This window comes from Cucurbita maxima, unplaced genomic scaffold (genome assembly GCF_002738345.1).
Source record: "Cucurbita maxima cultivar Rimu unplaced genomic scaffold, Cmax_1.0 Cma_Scf00006, whole genome shotgun sequence".
In the NCBI taxonomy this organism is placed as follows: Eukaryota; Viridiplantae; Streptophyta; class Magnoliopsida; order Cucurbitales; family Cucurbitaceae; genus Cucurbita; species Cucurbita maxima.
In genome coordinates, this window is record NW_019272022.1 from 2,386,341 (window position 1) to 2,404,061 (window position 17,721).

The 17,721-nt window shown below is 33.5% G+C and overlaps 2 protein-coding genes across 2 annotated transcripts; one reads left to right on the forward strand and one right to left on the reverse strand.

Moving 5' to 3' along the window:
* Positions 1 to 264: 264 nt before the first annotated feature.
* LOC111480524 (receptor-like protein kinase THESEUS 1) lies at positions 265 to 3,834 on the reverse strand. Its single transcript, XM_023125621.1, has one exon. It carries the CDS (start codon positions 3,167 to 3,169, stop codon positions 644 to 646), a length of 2,526 nt encoding a protein of 841 aa, XP_022981389.1. The 5' UTR covers positions 3,170 to 3,834; the 3' UTR covers positions 265 to 643.
* A 5,411-nt stretch (positions 3,835 to 9,245) lies between these two features.
* On the forward strand, positions 9,246 to 13,654 carry LOC111480604 (PAP-specific phosphatase HAL2-like). The gene is made up of 3 exons (XM_023125746.1): positions 9,246 to 9,651; positions 11,459 to 12,140; positions 13,077 to 13,654. The coding sequence occupies exons 1-3, from the start codon at positions 9,498 to 9,500 to the stop codon at positions 13,378 to 13,380; spliced, it is 1,140 nt and encodes a 379-aa protein (XP_022981514.1). The 5' UTR covers positions 9,246 to 9,497; the 3' UTR covers positions 13,381 to 13,654.
* Positions 13,655 to 17,721: the final 4,067 nt, after the last annotated feature.

Below are 17,721 nucleotides of genomic sequence, written 5' to 3' on the forward strand. Positions count from 1 at the left end.
CAGTTTACTACATATAGCTTTACCAGATATAACTATCTACTACATATAGCTTTATTATGTGTACCACCGTTGACTAAGCTATAAATAAGCAATAGGCTCCCTCTTCACCATGCCTTCAGGCTGTATTAATAAAACGTCTGGTTTTTCATGTAACAAGAGAATTATCTGCCCGTTTCAAGTCGATTTAACCGTAACTTCATTTTTCCTTGAAGAAGACATGGTATTGTCCTTGAAGGATATATCTAAGAGAAGGAAGAAGCAGAATAGAACAAAAACTTGTGCTTTATTCACTATACCTTTTATCAGAAACAAAACATTATAACGCTAACACAATCAATTGCCTGAGTAAATGTGTAAAAACAACTTGGGGCAGCCAATATCTAGCAGCCTGAATGTAAAAGTAAAGAGTAGACTGTTTACTGTACCAATTAATCTTGAAACGATCCGCGGACGCCGCAGAACCATATAGCAATCCGAATGAATTGAGAGAATGGAATTTAATCTAAGAGAATGAAATCATAGAGCACTATGTCTCTTTCATTTGTCCACTGTAAATATATTAGACTAGCTCGTTGCAAGGACGCCCCGTGCCTTTGCTGGTCATCCAGGATAAACTTCACTAGCTGGAGAATGTTTCTTTATCTCATCTTCCGCGAGGATTTACGAGCTGGGAAAATACTGCACTTGTTGCAGCATCTTCAGCATCATCGTCAGTACCGGAGTTCCCTACATCGATCATGCTTACACTGTTATCAAATGGCTCGAGAGGGGTTAATTGGATAGTAGGGATGTGGTTTGTGCTGTTGTCTTCAGGTTCCATTAGAGCAGATGAGGTTTCCTCGAGCTGAAGAGCGTATTCCAGATTCCATAGGACGTCTCCCATAGAAGGTCTGTCAACCCCATACTCAGCCAGGCACTTCTCAGCTGTTTCACCGAACTTCTTAAGCGATGCTGGGTTAACTTTACCAACCAGATTGGGGTCCATGATATGATCTAGCATGCCCTTCTTCTGCCAGGTCATTGCCCATTCGGCTATATTGACTTGTTCTCGGGGCAGAACAGGGTTAAGCGCTGGCCTTGTGCAGAGAACTTCCATTAGCACGACCCCAAATGAATATACGTCTGACTTCTCAGTGAGCTGTTGTCGCCTGAAGTACTCGGGATCGAGGTAACCAAAACTACCCTTGACAGCAGTACTAACATGAGTCTGATCCAGAGATGGCCCAGTTTTTGAGAGACCAAAGTCTGCAACTTTCGCAACGAAATTCTCGTCCAAGAGAATGTTTGTCGTTTTAACATCCCGGTGTATTATGCTTTGAGCTGCACCAGTGTGAAGATAATGAAGCCCTCTCGCAGCACCAATGCAAATATCAAGTCGTTGCTTCCATGACAATGGCGGTAGATTCGTTCCATACAAATGACTCCGTAAAGGTCCATTTGCCATATATTCATAGACAAGAATCATTTCTGATCTTTCGTCACAATAGCCAATAAGAGACACCAAGTGACGATGTCGGAGCTTTGATAACATTTCTATTTCAGTTCGAAACTCGGCAAGACCTTGTTCCGATCTGGGGTTACCTCTTTTGACAGCAACTTTCAGACCATCTTCAAGTGTTCCCTTGTAAACCCGACCAAAACCACCAACTCCAAGGAGCAGGTTTTCATCAAACTTGTTGGTAGCATCAAGAATTTCCTGAAATGTGAACAATCTGCCAAGGCTGGAGGAAGCCAAAGATATGAAGCTTGCAGTTCCACTCTTTTGAGAAGTTGTTGATCCTTTTGTCATGGTTTGAGAGTTTCCATACAAAGGCAAAGGCAGCCATGGGTGTGCTGGTTGAGTCGTCTTTGATCTGCGAGCTACGAAGCGGCAATAACACAAGACGAGCAAAGTTAGGCCCACTACAGCTCCCAAGACAGGACCAACAATGATTGCTATATTGTTCTTCTTCGAGGGCGCATTTGGGAAAAGACTTTCGACCGACGAAGTTCCATCCAAGCTCCCATCTTGATTGCTTAACTTCATAATCTCCAAGCCATTCATGGTTGCATTGGTGAGGTCTGCCATTTGATCTGGACCGACACTAACGGTCAAAGTAGCTGAACCTGCTGAGTTGGCAATGAAGTCTTTGTAATAAGGAACACCCAAGTCACCGGTTATCGTCGACAGATCAAAGCTTCCCAGCGCATTATCAGAATTGATGTAAAGATTGAATACCAGATTATTGAGAGCCTTGCTCATTATATCACAAAAATGCACTCGGACGAAGTACTGAAAATTTGGCTCAACAGAAAAAACCCAAGTCAAGTTGAAGTTCACGTTCGGTACATTCGGGTCACCCATGGCGTCGGCAGTAGCATAAACCCAATTCGGTGCAGTCTCCGGTGTAACACCAGGATGATATTTTATGCTCCCCGGGTTAGCAGAGATATTCACAGCAGAACTGTTGACATGGAGGTAATTCATATCATTCTCCCAAGTTCTTCCAAGTGTATCATTTTGCGAAGTGAGTAAAGGACCCCCAACGTTCAGTCGATAAACAGTTTCAAGAGCAAGTTTCGAGATGCCACTGAAAGGAGAAGACGGATTCAAAGCCAATGCTTGGTCAGGGAGCAGCTCATCAGGCACCGAGACAACTTCAATCGCATTAACAAACGAAACCGAACCATTAGACGGGATAAAAGTAAGTGTCAAGGAATCCGAAGTGACATTGATAGCATACTCCTTGAACATAAAAGAACCATTATAGTTCTTGAAAGAAAATTTGTTCAACAACACAAACTTATCAGTAACAACAGTTATCGATGAAGACGCTAAATTCCGCTCCGACTTCGGAATAGGATAAAAATATAACCGAACCCAATGCCGACCCTCTTCCTTGATTTCAAATTTATACGACGCAATGCTGGTGAAAACCCGAGCAGATTGATAAATTGGAGACGGAACAGAAGTAGCTTTTGAACTAACAACAGAGCTTCCACCATCAAGGGAGAGCAATGAATGCTGATTATCAGGAACGAAAGTTCTACCTTGGAAAGTGATGTTTTGTGAAGAACCACACGCTATCAAATAGTTATCAACGGGAGTAAAGGAGGCATAAGATCCTATACACAAGAACAAAGCGATAGACAGCACCATTGACAAGGAAACAAGCTTAATTTTCACCATTTTCAACAATCACAGATCCTAAAATCAAATAAACAATCAGCTCTTAATCTTCCCTAACTTGATGAACAAACCCCATAACCCCAAAACCCGAATAGCCTCAATTACAAACCACAGAACACAAATCCAAAGAAACCAATATAGAATCAACAAAACAAAGAAAACCCACCTCCCTTTGGATCTATCTCACAATACCCATCTCACAAATCCGCAGATAAGAACAAGAATGTGAATAAGAAACATAAAAGAATCTTAGCTGAGAAAGAACAAAAACAAGAACAAGAACAAATAATGTTGAGGGGTTGGGGAATGAGAAACAGAGAGAAAAGAACCCGGAGGATGGAAGAAGAAGAAGAAGAAGAAGAGATCCGAGTAATCCCGGCATGAAAGGTCCCTGGAGCAGAGTTTTTTTAGTGCAGCTACCACATTAAACTTTCCAGGCTGTTGTCGAGGCTGTCATGAATAGAGAAAAACGAGAGACCCCACAAAGAAGAAAAGGGGGTAATGAAATCAAACCTTCCTTCTTCAAACTCTTACTCTTTCACCACTTCAATTAAACCCTTTTTTTCTCCGTCAATCCTCTTCTGACTTCCACACCATGAACAAACGCTGACCCAGACCCTCTTCTCCTGCCCTCACCCTCTCTGCTCCAGCACTGGACTTTACTGGACTTTTTTTTTTTTTTTAATTTATTTTAATTTTAAAGTTAATTTTAGATAAAATTATTTTATTTAGATCGTATATTAAAAAAAAACAAAAATTGAGAAATAAATAATTTAATATCATTGTTTTTTAAAGATGGAAATGCAGGGAACAAACGACCAACAAAGGCCCGCTTTACGCGGCTTCAGCATACGTAAACGGCGTTAAATGGTCGTTAGTTTGTTTGTTCGTTCGGTGACGTCTGCTTTTATTGACGGTGCTATAATTAATATTTTTGTTGTTTTTTTTTTCTTTGATATTTATTTTGTTTTAATAAATTCTAAAATTATTGAATTTGTCTGTCCTTATGCTATACTATACTCAATTAATATTAATAAATATAGTATATAGTTTACAATACACGTTCTTTCTTATTACGTTAAGTTTATATATATTCAATAAATTAAACTACAACTTAATATGCAATTTTTTTTTGGTGAAAAATTAAATAATAAATGCTAAAAAAAAATTTCAAACATGTCAAATTTTTACGTGAGAAAAGTATCGAAATCACTTTAAAACGAGAGGGAAGAATAAGAATATATGAATAAATGAATTTTATTCATTAGGTGGGGATAGAGAATCCATTCTCATACTAGATTCCGACCTTTTTTTTTTCTTTTTTAATAACCTGTAAAAAAAAATTTAAAATATTTTTTTTTTATTTAAATGTATTATTATTTATTATTCAACCCTCTGAAAATAATTTAAAATTATTTAGATGGTAAATATTCAAAATAAATATTAAAATTGAGCTCGAATTTTAATTAAATATTTAAAAAGCAAACTTTCTTTTAATTCGAATAAATGACTGACCAACTCAACCTGACTAAACTCAACCCGACCTACTAACACTCATAAATTTTAATTAAACTTTTTTCTTAATAATTTGTCAACATTTTTTAAAATTTATGAATTTACTAATATTAAAAGTTGAGCATTAACGATAAAATATATATATATATATATATATATATATATATATATATATATATATATATATTTAATGATTAAATTTGTAATTTGATAGATAAAAAAAAAAAGAAATAAAAACCAATTAAATACGGACCGTTGGAGGATAGAAGGTGTGACAATCAATCGTGTAAGAAAATCATTACGTAATAACATAATTAATTTATTAATTGGACGCAACCTGACAGCCATTACATTTACAACTGAATTTCAAAATTAAATAATTAAAAAAACAAAGAAAATTATATATATATATTAAACAAAAAAGGAAAATGAAAAGCTGGATTTATTTTTTTTATAAATTTATAATAAGCGTATCGAAGCACATGGCCACGTACTCCAAAATCGCTATCACTTCATTTTCAATATTTTCCCCACTATTATTCAAATCTTATTATTAAATTTTTTTAATTAGATAATTATTCATTTTTTTTTAAAATTATATTTTCTTGATTGAGATTCATCTTTCTTCGAAATGTTTTAATATTTTTATTTGAACGATATTTAATTTTTTTTTTTTTTTTTATAAAGGTGGACGGTTTAACTAAAAATGAAGATAACTTATGTGTTATAAGATAAACATATGATAGTCGAATTAGTCTATAATTTTTAGTATTATGTTCAATATTTTGTTTAAAAAATATTTCAATAAGTTTAAAAGTGTTCTTCAAATTCTAAAAAAAAAACTTAAATGGTATTTTTTAAGTTTTTTAAAAAATATTCGAAGAGTATTAATTAAAATTTTGAAAACTGAAAGCATTAAATATATATATTTAAAAGTTTAAAAATATTTTTGAAAGAAATTATTGTATATATATATATATATATTTTAGTTTAAAATACTATTAAAAAATAAATTATTAATTTAACCATTTTTTCTATTAAACAAACAATTCTATTGGTTGGTAATTAAATTTTTAATTCAACTAACAATTTTATATTTCTTTTTATTTTTAGTTTAACTATATATATTTACATAAAATTCGAAGAAATTATTTGAAAAACTACCCATGTACTTTCATTTTATATCGAGTATTTATTAATGATATGAAGATTATGGTAACATTATTAAGAGACAGCTACATTATAGTAGTCTCAATATACATAATTTACAAAAAAGATGATTCAACTCCAATTTCTAATAACGCGCGTGAATTAGCACCAATTAATAATTTATATTGAAAATGAATAATATATATATATTTTTTTTTAATTAATGATTACTTTTTTATAATAACAATAACAGAGAAAAAATTCATTTGGAGAACTCGATCCCCACCAATTTTCTATCGGAAATGGTCGCCCCATGGACAACTCTACCTATATCATTTATCTATTTATCAAACAATTAACAATAAATAACTATAAAAACTAAAATAAATAATTTTCTATCGTAAATAAATACGAATTTCATTGAAACATTTTTTTAGAAAAATTGTTTTAATTATTTTTAAGTTTGGAAATTATGAATAATGAGCAAGGAGAGCTCTTCACGAGGAAGGATATGTCATTTATCAAAAGACAAAAAATTTATAGGAAGGGATGTGACTGGTTAAATGACGTAGATAGATATGTGGGATCGGTTTCAATTTTTTAAAATATAATTGATTTGGACATTTTTAACCCTATAAAAATAATAAATTTGTCTGATTAATTAAGTTATTTGTTCAAAATAAAAAAGAAAAAACCCATTTGAGAAAGAAAAAAATTAGGGGCAAAAAAGTAATGGAAAGGGAATATTGGAATCAGCTCGACTGGAGATTGCAATGTTTTCAACGGAAACGGCTAGTCGTCGCCGCATTCCGCCGTCAGTTCCGCCCAAAAACGCGCCTTAAATTATTATTATTATTATTATTATTATATGAATATTATAAATACATAATCACCGAAGAACAATAAACCTCTTATCTTTGGAATTATTTTTTCAATTTATAAATATTACATATTTTATTGGTAATGATTTAGAGTTTGTTTTTTTTTTTAAATTTAAATTTCCTACAAATTTATGAAAACAATATTTTTCATATTTTATTATGTTAAAATATTTAATTAAAATTTTTAAACGGAGAAAAACATTAACAAAGATTTAAAAAGAAAAAATAAATGCAATTTCTTTTAAGTTACATGATATTATAAAATAGTAATTAAAAAAAGTGAAAATATTAAACATATTCATAAATTAATTAATGAGAGTTGTTAACAAATGACCAACTGTATTTAGGTGTGAATGTGATGTTTGAGTTAGCTGTTAATTCATGGGACGTATTACTTTTTTGAAGCTTTGACTTTCTTTTTTATTTTATATATTTTAAAAAAATATATAATCTCTTTTTGTTATTGAAAATGACGTTTTATGGCATCTTAATTACTTTAGACAAGGTGACATATTCCACACGAACATGTTTTTAATTTGATTCATTAAACTTTGAATTATTTCGTACCGTGTAGTTAGGTTATGACAGGTGAGGCACAAGAATGACCGCCACGGAAAAATCTCCCTTCTTTGTAAGCGAGTCCTTAGCTTTTGCTATTCCTTCTGTCTTTCTTTTTCGCGGGTTTTCTTGATGAGTGATCTGGTTGTACGTCTTGCTGATTCCATGTATTGCTTGATTCCATGTACACGTGAACTGAATTGAATAGCTAGAGCATAAATGGGTGTATGTTCTTCTTTCATCAATGTTTTTAACCCAAACAATAACCTCTACTAATTTTTTTTTGTTATTTTGGTTCGATTCTTGATATTCAATCTTCGAGTACTCGTTAATTTTATCTCTCGATCAGATAACGTGCAAATGTGTTAGGTTGAACCCATCCCATCAAATACATTATCAACTTTAAGAGAAGAATTTCTGCTTGGCTTGAGAGGAATGGCTTCCTAGAATAAAGACATATTAAAGGGATCTAGATATATATATATATATATATATATATATTAAATTGTGTGGTTGAGAAAAATAACCCAGGGCATTTTTAAAAATAAAATCGTAAAAAGAAAATAGGAATTTGGTGCACCAGCAAGCACTGCTAGGCTGGCAACGATCCCAAAAAAGAAAATGCAGAGTCACGTGGGTGACGTCATTAGCTCCCAATTTATTTCATAAATTAAATTAAATAAAAAAAGCCTGTGTGATACGGCACCGTTTTAGAAGCAGCATTGTATTGGGATTCGTTTTTTTTCACCTCTATAGTTTTCTTTTTCTTTATATTTTTTCTCGGATTTTATTAAAATGTTCGGGCAAGCGGTAGACAGACTGGGCCCGGACCATGGATCTGCCCGATTTTTAAGCCCAGATGGTCCTTCAAAATGGGCCTATGAAGGCCCACCAAAACCATTTCTTTAGATTAAAAAGTTATCTAAAATATTTATTTATTTATTTATTTTTCATTTATGATTCTCTTATTATATAACTCCGCCTACATTATTCTATTTAAACCATAAAAGTTAGGATTAATTTTTTTAAAATATAAAAATTTGTTTCGGTTTGAGGATTGATATTTTTTTTATTTTCTTGGTCCGATCAATTCGAAAATATAGTCATAATTTGAAAAGATTAAAAATATTTAACATGATGTGTCGTTACTCTATAAATATTTGAAATAATTAAATTATTGAAATCTAAGAATATAAATATTTCTTTAATACATAAACCTAAACTATACCCACTCAATATTAAATATTGTTTAATCAACTTGTTACAAGACATTAAAATATAAATTATTATATTCTTTATTCTCCATAAAGTGCAACTACCCACTCAATTAAATATGGTAAATTTTGATTTGTGCCCTAATTCCCCCACAATAACCGAATTTAAAGAAGTATCCTATAAATTTATATTAGGACTCCAAATTCAAACCAGCTAAAATCGAGTCAACTCAAAAGGATTAAGATACAGATCAAAGAGTAAGTGAAACAATTGGGTCGAAACCCAATTGCATGTCCTCAGATTCGACAAGGTTGAGCCCTACCCTATGATCGACCTCTCAACAGTTGTGCGTCATGCATGCTCCCCTATAATCGTAGTAATAACAAGTAAAAATGTGTCATTTTACTAAGTTTAGAGCATGACTCTAATATCATGTTAAGAATCATTAATCTCCACAATGGTACGATATTGTCCACCTTGAACATGATTTTGCTTTGAGTTTTTCCAATAGAGCTGGAAGATGTATTTGATGTATTTTTTTACCTATAAACCCATAATCATTCCCTAATATTGAGACTCACCCCAACCTTCATTAACATTTAATTCACCGTTCAAATCTTTTCTTTCAAATTGGAGCCCCAAAAGGAACTTAGAAGAACAGATAATCGAACGAAAAAATGAAAAAAAATTGAGACCCAAAACTTTCCATTTCATACGCACGGGAAACTTACACGTGGTTTTTGCGAGCAACCCAAAAATGCACAAGAAATCATGCTCTCCTCTCTAATTGGCTTCCATCTGCCAAAAACCTTTTCCATTCCCGTAACCCAAATTAGCCTCCTCCATAACTAATTCCATTACATGCCATTCAACTACAAAACCGATGAATCATCATCGAAACGCCTCATCTTCTTCAATCTTTGTAATGAACCGCTTCTAATTTTGTTGGGTTTTTCAAGAATCGCTATTTTAACACCTGGGTTTTGTGGAAAACTTGTGGGGATTTGGCAATGGAGAACGGGGAGTACTCGAAGGAATTAGATATGGCGGTTCGAGTTGTTCATTTGGCGTGTGCTCTTTGCCGTAGAGTTCAAGAGGGTTTGCTTTTGGTCGGCAATGACCTGGTTAAGGCCAAGGATGATGATTCTCCGGTGACAATTGCTGGTGTTCTTTTATTGATCTTCTTCTTTTTATGTTTTTTTAATGAAGTTTGTACGTTGTTCTTGATGGGTTTTGTGCTGAATGTGACCCTTGATTGTGTTTTGCTTTTGTTTATTGGTTGCAAATTTGAAGTGGGTATTGCATGCTGTATGTTCTTGTGCTTGTTTTGAATATGTAATGTATTCAATGCTTGTTGAGATCAATAAGATATAGTAGAGGCAATGTAGCCATTGTTTCGTGATTGTTCACATTGTCCAAAGAACCTGTAATTTTATTGGACTGGAAGCTATTTGAGAACTTTTTGTGCTCTGTAGTTTGTTTTTGCAGTAAAAGGACATGGTTGCCCTCGAAGATCCTTCTTCTTTTTGTTATCTTTCTTTCTTCATTCATCAACTCCTTCCTGTTATCATCTGGACGGTATATGTAACGGCCCAAGCCTGGACACGAGGCGGTGTGCCAATAAGAACACTGGGTCCCAAAGGAGGTGGACTGGGGGAGTTCCACGTCGATTAGAGAAGGGAACGAGTGCCAATGAGGATGCTAGGTCCTGAAGGGGGTGGATTGTGAGATCTCACATCGGTTAGGAGGAGAACGAAACATTCTTTATAAGGGTAGGGAAACCTCTTCCTAGCAGACGCATTTTAAAAACTTTGAGGGAAGCCCAAAAAGGAAAACCCAAAGAGTACAATATATGCTAAGGGAGGGATTAGGTCATTACAATATATCCTTTATAAGTTGCATATGTTCTTCCTTGTTGATGTATTTTGAGGAAGATGACACACTTTACTTATGTTCTTCCATTGAAAGTGATGCCATATCTATCATGCTGTTGCATGATTTGGTGATGCATTGATATCGAGTACTGTTAAGGAAAATGGAAACAGGAGAGGTGGTTGATAAATATTATATGCAGTTATGATGTATAGGAATTATGAACAGTGCAAGCTCCACAAGTTTCAATGGCGTTGGAACTTGATCGAGTATATTGGTATTATAGAAGGCTGATTTTCATAGCATTGGCTGAATGCTTCTTTATTTTATGCATTTAACACTTCTTGGGCTTAAAATAACTGTAATCATTCTTTTCGACTCTTTCTGTGACGGCCCAAGCCTATCGTTAGCAGATATTGTCCTCTTTGCTTTCCTTCCCTTATAAAGATATTGTCCGCTAGAGGAAGTTTTCACACCTTTATAAATAATGTTTCGTTCTCCTCCCCAACTGACATGGGACCTCACAATCCACCCCCCAGCATCCTTGTTGGCACTCGTTGCCTTCTCCAATTGATGTGGGTCCCCTCAATCCACTCCCCTTCGGGGCCCAGCGTTCTTGCTGGCACACTGCCTCATGCCCATCCTTCGGGGCTCAGCCTCCTCGCTGATACATCGCCCGGTGTTTGGCTCTAATACCATTTGTAGCGGCCCAAACCCACCGCTTACAAATATTGTCCTCTTTAGGCTTTCTCTTTCGGGCTTCCGCTCAAGGTTTTTAAAACACGTCTACTAGGAGGAGGTTTCTACACCCTTATAAAGAATTCTTTGTTCTCCTTCCCAATGTGAGATCTCACATTCTCATTTAAAAACGTTTTTGTGGTATTTGACATGTAGGATTTGTTTTATAGAACAATCACTCTTTTGATCATTCAAACAAGTATTCTATACCTTTGGACTCTACATTAAAAGAATCTGTCAAATGCTTATCTGCAGCATCAGTTTGAGTGCCTTGGTTGAGGCCTTATTTTTTACTCTGTTTATAGATTGATCCTTTGTTCTATTAATTATTTTTTCCTATGGTCGGTTACTTGATGAACAGATTGGAGTGTACAAGCAATTGTTAGCTGGATTCTTTCTGAATACTTTGGCAGTCAAAATGTATCCATTGTTGCTGAAGAAGATGTACAAACTCTTTTGAAGCCAGATTCGAGCAGTCTGTTGTCAGCTGTGGTAAAAACCGTAAACGAATGCTTAGCTGAAGCACCAAAATATGGTCTTCAAAGTCCAGTTAGAGCCCTTAAAACTTCTGAAATTCTCGAGGCTATAAGCCGGTGCAATTCAACTGGAGGCCCGACTGGAAGACATTGGGTGCTCGACCCTGTTGATGGCACGTTAGGCTTCGTCCGAGGCGATCAATATGCTGTTGCCTTGGCCTTGATTGAAAATGGTAAAGTAGTAATGGGAGTTCTTGGATGTCCTAATTATCCATTGAAGAAGGAAAGTTTTCATCATCAGTATAAGGCAGCATCACCGAAGTTAGCACAACCATGTTCTGACTCCTTGGAAAAAGGTTGTGTTATATATGCAAAGAGAAACTGCAGTGGGGCATGGATGCAGCCATTAGTCCATGGCAATAAGAAGCTTGAATGGCCAAACTCAGCTAGCCTTATTCAGGTTTCTTCCATTGATGACCCAGCTCTTGCAACTTTCTGTGAACCTGTGGAGAAGCAGAACTCGAACCACTCGTTCACTGCTGGACTGGCTCACAGTGTAGGGCTGAGGTGCGCTTTCGATATTACGTTTTTTGTTGAGTTTATAATTTAAAGGGAATTTTTAAGCATCAAATGTTCATTGGTATGCAACAAGAAACAGCATCTTCATATTCACTTTTTTGGTTTAGAGTGTGAGATCCCACCTCGATTGGGGAGGAGAACGAAAAAAAGTACTCGCCCATTTCCCTTACCCTTTAGGGAAAAAACATTCAACAACATTAATTACCATTCTTTATAAAGGTGTGGAAACCTCTCCCTAGCAGACGCGTTTTAAAAACCTTGAGAGGAAGCCTGAAAGAAGAAGCTTAAAGAGGACAATATTTGCTAGTGATGGGCTTGGGCTGTTACAAATGGTATAAAAGCTAGACACAAGGCGGTGTGCCAGTAAGGACACTGAGCTTTGAAGGGGGGTCGATTGTAAGATCCCACATCGATTGGAGAGGGGAACGAGTGTCAGCAAGGACGCTGGGCTCCAAAGGGGGTGGATTTTGAGATCCCACATCGGTTGGAGAGAAGAACGAAGCATTCTTTATAAGGGTGTGGAAATCTCTCCCTCGTAGACGCGTTTTAAAAACTTTGAACTAAGCCTAAAGAGAACAATATCTGCTGGCGGTGGGCATGAGTTGTTTTATAGATACTTAAAAAAAATCAACTTCAGAACAGATATTAGTTACAGAACAACAAGAACTTTGCCAAAACTTTGGTTATGTTAATGAATTCTTTTTATCAATGAGCACTTTTGAAGGAAACTTTTGATATGTTTAAGCAGTTTATACATATTAAACTTGATGCTTCTATGCACAACATGTGGAAAGCTTTACTTCAAAATGGATTCTTATGCTTGTCACTAATCAGTTGATTTTAGACTCCCAACACTGCTATAAGAATTAAGATGATCACAGGCCTGCTGTAAAACTTCCCTTCATGCTTATACTTGTGTGGCAGGGAGCAGCCATTGCGAGTCTATAGCATGGTAAAGTATGCTGCCATAGCTCGAGGTGACGCCGAGATTTTTATGAAGTTTGCAAGGACTGGATACCGGGAAAAGATATGGGACCATGCTGCTGGTGTTATCATAGTAGAAGCAGCAGGAGGTGTGGTGACTGATGCTGGAGGTCGTCCCTTGGATTTCTCGAGGGGAGTTTACTTAGAAGGTCTCGATCGGGGCATAATAGTTTGCTCGGGGCCAATCTTACATGAGAAAATCATTGGAGCAGTCTATGCCAGTTGGGATTCTTCCAGTCTATAAAACGCTTTTCCTACACATGATCCGAGTCTAACGGAGTAGCGTGTGTGATCAAAAGGGTCGTCACAGCCATTAGGTACTTATTTCTACCCAAACTGATTCATCTGATCACAATGTTATCACATATATCCATATTATACAAACTTTGTTTATATCTTTTGATGGGTTGGCTGCAATGTGATCAAATAGAACAGATCTGTTTTGATGTAATCCATGTATACCCATTTGTTTGCTTGATCTAATACACATAGAAACAAAGCAGAATGCTTTGGATATGTATCAGAAAGATTCTCATCTAAACAAACACATGTTTTTTCATTTAAAAACTTCAAACTTTTTGGTGGATCTTTCCAAACAATCATACAAGTTAAAACAACATTATTCCTCTTGTTTTTATCTTCCTAGCCTTATCTGCTCCATCCTTTTCAACCCATACCAGCAGCCAAATATTCCGCAGCCTCATCTTGCATTTCGAATCGTGTTTGCTAGTAGATGTTGTCCTTTTTGAGCTTTTCTTTTCCGGATTTCCCTCAAGGTTTTTAAAACGTGTTTTCTAGGGAGAGGTTTTCACACCCTTATAAAGAATGTTTCGTTCCCACCTTCAATCGATGTGGGATCTTATAATCCACTTCCCTTTGGTGCTCGGTCCAAACTCGTTGGCCCACCGCTCGGTGTGTGACTCTGATACCACTTGTAACAGCCCAAGTCCACTCCTAATAGATATTGTCCTCTTTGGATTTTTTCTTTCGAGCTTCCCTTCAAGATTTTTAGAACACGTTTGCTAGGGAGAGGTTTCTACACTCTTATAAAAGAACGGTTTGGTATCAATTTAACCGTGGCTTATTATAATCAAATGACTGGTAAGACAACAATAATTCAAAAAAAAGGGATGTGGGTAAGCTTGAAAAGTAAAGATTATTTAAATAAGTATGGTATTGGGTGTATAATCTTTTATGGGTTAGGTAGATCTAGTTGGGTGTAGTGAAAATTTTAATGGCTTTGTTGACTTTGTTAGCTGCAAAACCCACTGATAGAACACGGATTTGCTCCTTATCTGCACTTTAAACTTTGTCAAATTTAGTCCTTTCATAGTAATGTTCATCTTAGTTCATAGTTTTGAACTGCTGCACTATGGCCTACTGACTCGTTTCTGCATTTAATAAGAGGCTTTTTTTTATTCTTTTTGGTTGAAAGATGGGTGTTTTCTTCATGGATTGATTTGACTTGTTTTTTTTATTTGAATCTATAAAGTTTGTTTGGACAAGACAAATTCAATATCGTTTTATGGTTCGATACTTTATTCGGATAATTGTACGGTCTTTTTTTGGGAATAAATAAAAAGGAATGATATTGTCATATACATGGTACCTAAATATTTATTAGGGGTATTCATATGTGACTATGTGACTCGATAATCTGTCCAACCAAAACTACAAAGATTGGGTTGGGTTGGGTTTTTCTTTTTTCGTTTGAGCTGGGTTCAATTTTTTGAAAACCAAAAAATTTGGTTCGGTTTGTGTATTATCTTTTTATTAATATTATTAATTTTTTTATCGGGTCAAGTTGACTAGCTCTAGGGTTAGAACCCAACCTTACCTTACCCTACATTACCTCTAGAAAAATTAAGAATATTTAAATTTTATGAGATTTTAGTTATTAATATAACAAAACAAAATAATTTTTTTAAAAAAAAATAATAATAAATATTATTATTTTCATGCTAGTTTATACAGCCCAAATAAGTAATAATGGCCGTTGATTATTTATCATAATCATGATTACGCATAATCCCACGTACTTTACAATAACATACACGTCCTGTTTACAACATTCTAATCACTAATAATTTGTTTAAAAAATACCTATAAAATTTTTAAAATAAGTTTGGGAATTAATTCACTATCCTTTATAAAAAAAAATATATATATTTTTATTAATTTAGTTTTAAAAATATAATAAATAATAAAAAATTATTTTTTAACCCACTAATGTAACCAACAAAATCTAATTTGAGAAGCAAAGAGCCCATGAACTCAGTAATTAATATGCAAATATCATAGGTTTGAATTTCTTATGGCAAAAGCGATGAACTAAAATAAAAAAAGAAAATCAAAACGGTTTATATCTATAACTCTACTCGATAGTAGAAATGGAAAAATTTTAATTTACAAAATTCTTCATTCTTAGGTACTTTATGCAAATTTGATATTAGCTACAAATAAATATAACTTAGTCCCAACGCGACTCAAAATGATTTTGATCTAGTTCATAAATACATAAGTTTGTAACCTATTTTATTAAAATTCAAGCTTATTATTATTATTATTATTATTCTTTGGAGGATCAAAGTTTAATTTAAAATTTAAAGTTAAAAAAAAAAAAAAAGGGGGGGACGTGGGGAGTCGGTGTTTTTTTAATGGGTTCACAAAAGGATAGAACCGGAAGGATCCGGTTGGTCGCTTTCCCGAATTTTGCGGGCCCACTTTCTTTCTCTTTGCTTTGACCAATGCTACTAAGACTGGGACCCACACGTTGTTCGTGTAAACAAATACTTTCCTTCTTTCAACCTCCCTGCTGTATTCCATTTCTTCTTTATTCATTCTATTTTTCTTTTTTTTTAAAAAAAAAAAAAAAACTATAAATCACCTCATTTTAAAACTTTTACTTATTAAAATTTTTAATTTGTATTTTAAATTTTGTATTCGACAACTCCAAAAAATATTTCATTTCATTTGTGAGTTTAATTTTTTTTTTTTTTTTTTATTAACTTAACCCGGTTAACTTGAAAATAGAGGTACAATCTTATTCAACTATACCATGCTTTTAAGATTATTACAAATATTAAAAATATTTGACGGCAGTGATACGTTATGACTTGTAGAGATTAGATATTTGAGTTTTATGAGATTTTAATTATTAATCTAAGTGGGTATACATGATTTTTTTAAAAATAATTTAAGAAAAAATAACCCAACAAAAATCCAACCGAAAAACTATATTGGGTTGCTCAAGTCACCCATCTAGCCAATTTAAAATTTTAGGTTAGTGTAAAAGATTTTCTAACTGGATCCAATTCAATTCGTGTACACTCACCTCTAATATTTAACAGGTGTTTTTTTAACTTATTCAATAAATAAATAAATAAATATATATATATATATATATATATTTAATAGCCCATTACACAAAAATTTGAAAGCTTAGGTATTATATGGCATCATATGTAATATATCAGTTCATTTTAAAAAATAAAACATTGATAAATAGAAATTAGATAAATTCAATAACTTTTCTTAAATTTATTTTATTGGTGAGAAACACTTCCATTACCATATAAAGATCAGTTAAATTTAAACTAACCAAGTTTTAATTTTAATTTTTTTTTTTTGTAAAATTATAATTATATCAATTTAACCCCTGGTTTTAAATAATATAATTTTACGCATCTCAAAATTTAAGAATATAAACAAGTTTTTCTTCTTAAAATAAAATAAAAATGAATCCATTTAATTTCAAACCATTGATTAATTACTAATTTGGGTATAAATTAATCTAAAGCAACCTGGTTACAGTTACCCTCTAAGCAAATGGAATGGAATAGAGATATTCTTTAAATGTCAACAAACATATTTCAAATTTAAAATTAATTGATTGAAAAACAAGTAGAAAGACGTTTTATTTGGAGCTCTCGAACAAAAAGTTCAAAATTAAAAGATTCAGGTAGAAGCTAAACTCGAGACCAAGAAATAAAAAGAACGACATGAATAATCGGTGGAACAATGAAATTACGAAAATAACCCTGAAAACTAAGTGAGGGGTATAATGGTGAAAAGGATTGCTTAAAGAAGCAAAAAAACAAAAGAAAAAGAAACATTTGACTTGGAGAATGATGACAAAGGAGTAATAAGGTAAGGCATGCAAATGAAATTAGAGTTAAAAATTATTTAAATAACCAATAAATTAATTTATAAAATAAAATAAAATAAAATAAAATAAAATAAAAACTCCACCACATGAGGCCTCCCCATGATTTGCGCTTAAACACTTCCTTTTCATAAAATTTGTAAATATTATTTAACAGAGAGGGATTTAAAGTAAGTAAGATATTTGAATAAACGTAGTATTTATTTACTATTTTAAATATAATTATTAATTAAGATATATTTATTCAACTAAAAGATATATATTTTAAAAATATATGAAATAAGGTTTTAATTCTATATTTTAGGTTTGTTAAATTATTATTTTACTGAATTTTGTAGGTATGAAATCAGTCCTAAAATGCACCTCTTTTATTTATTTACCTAATGAACAAATGTCCGTAAATTAATTTAAGATTTTATT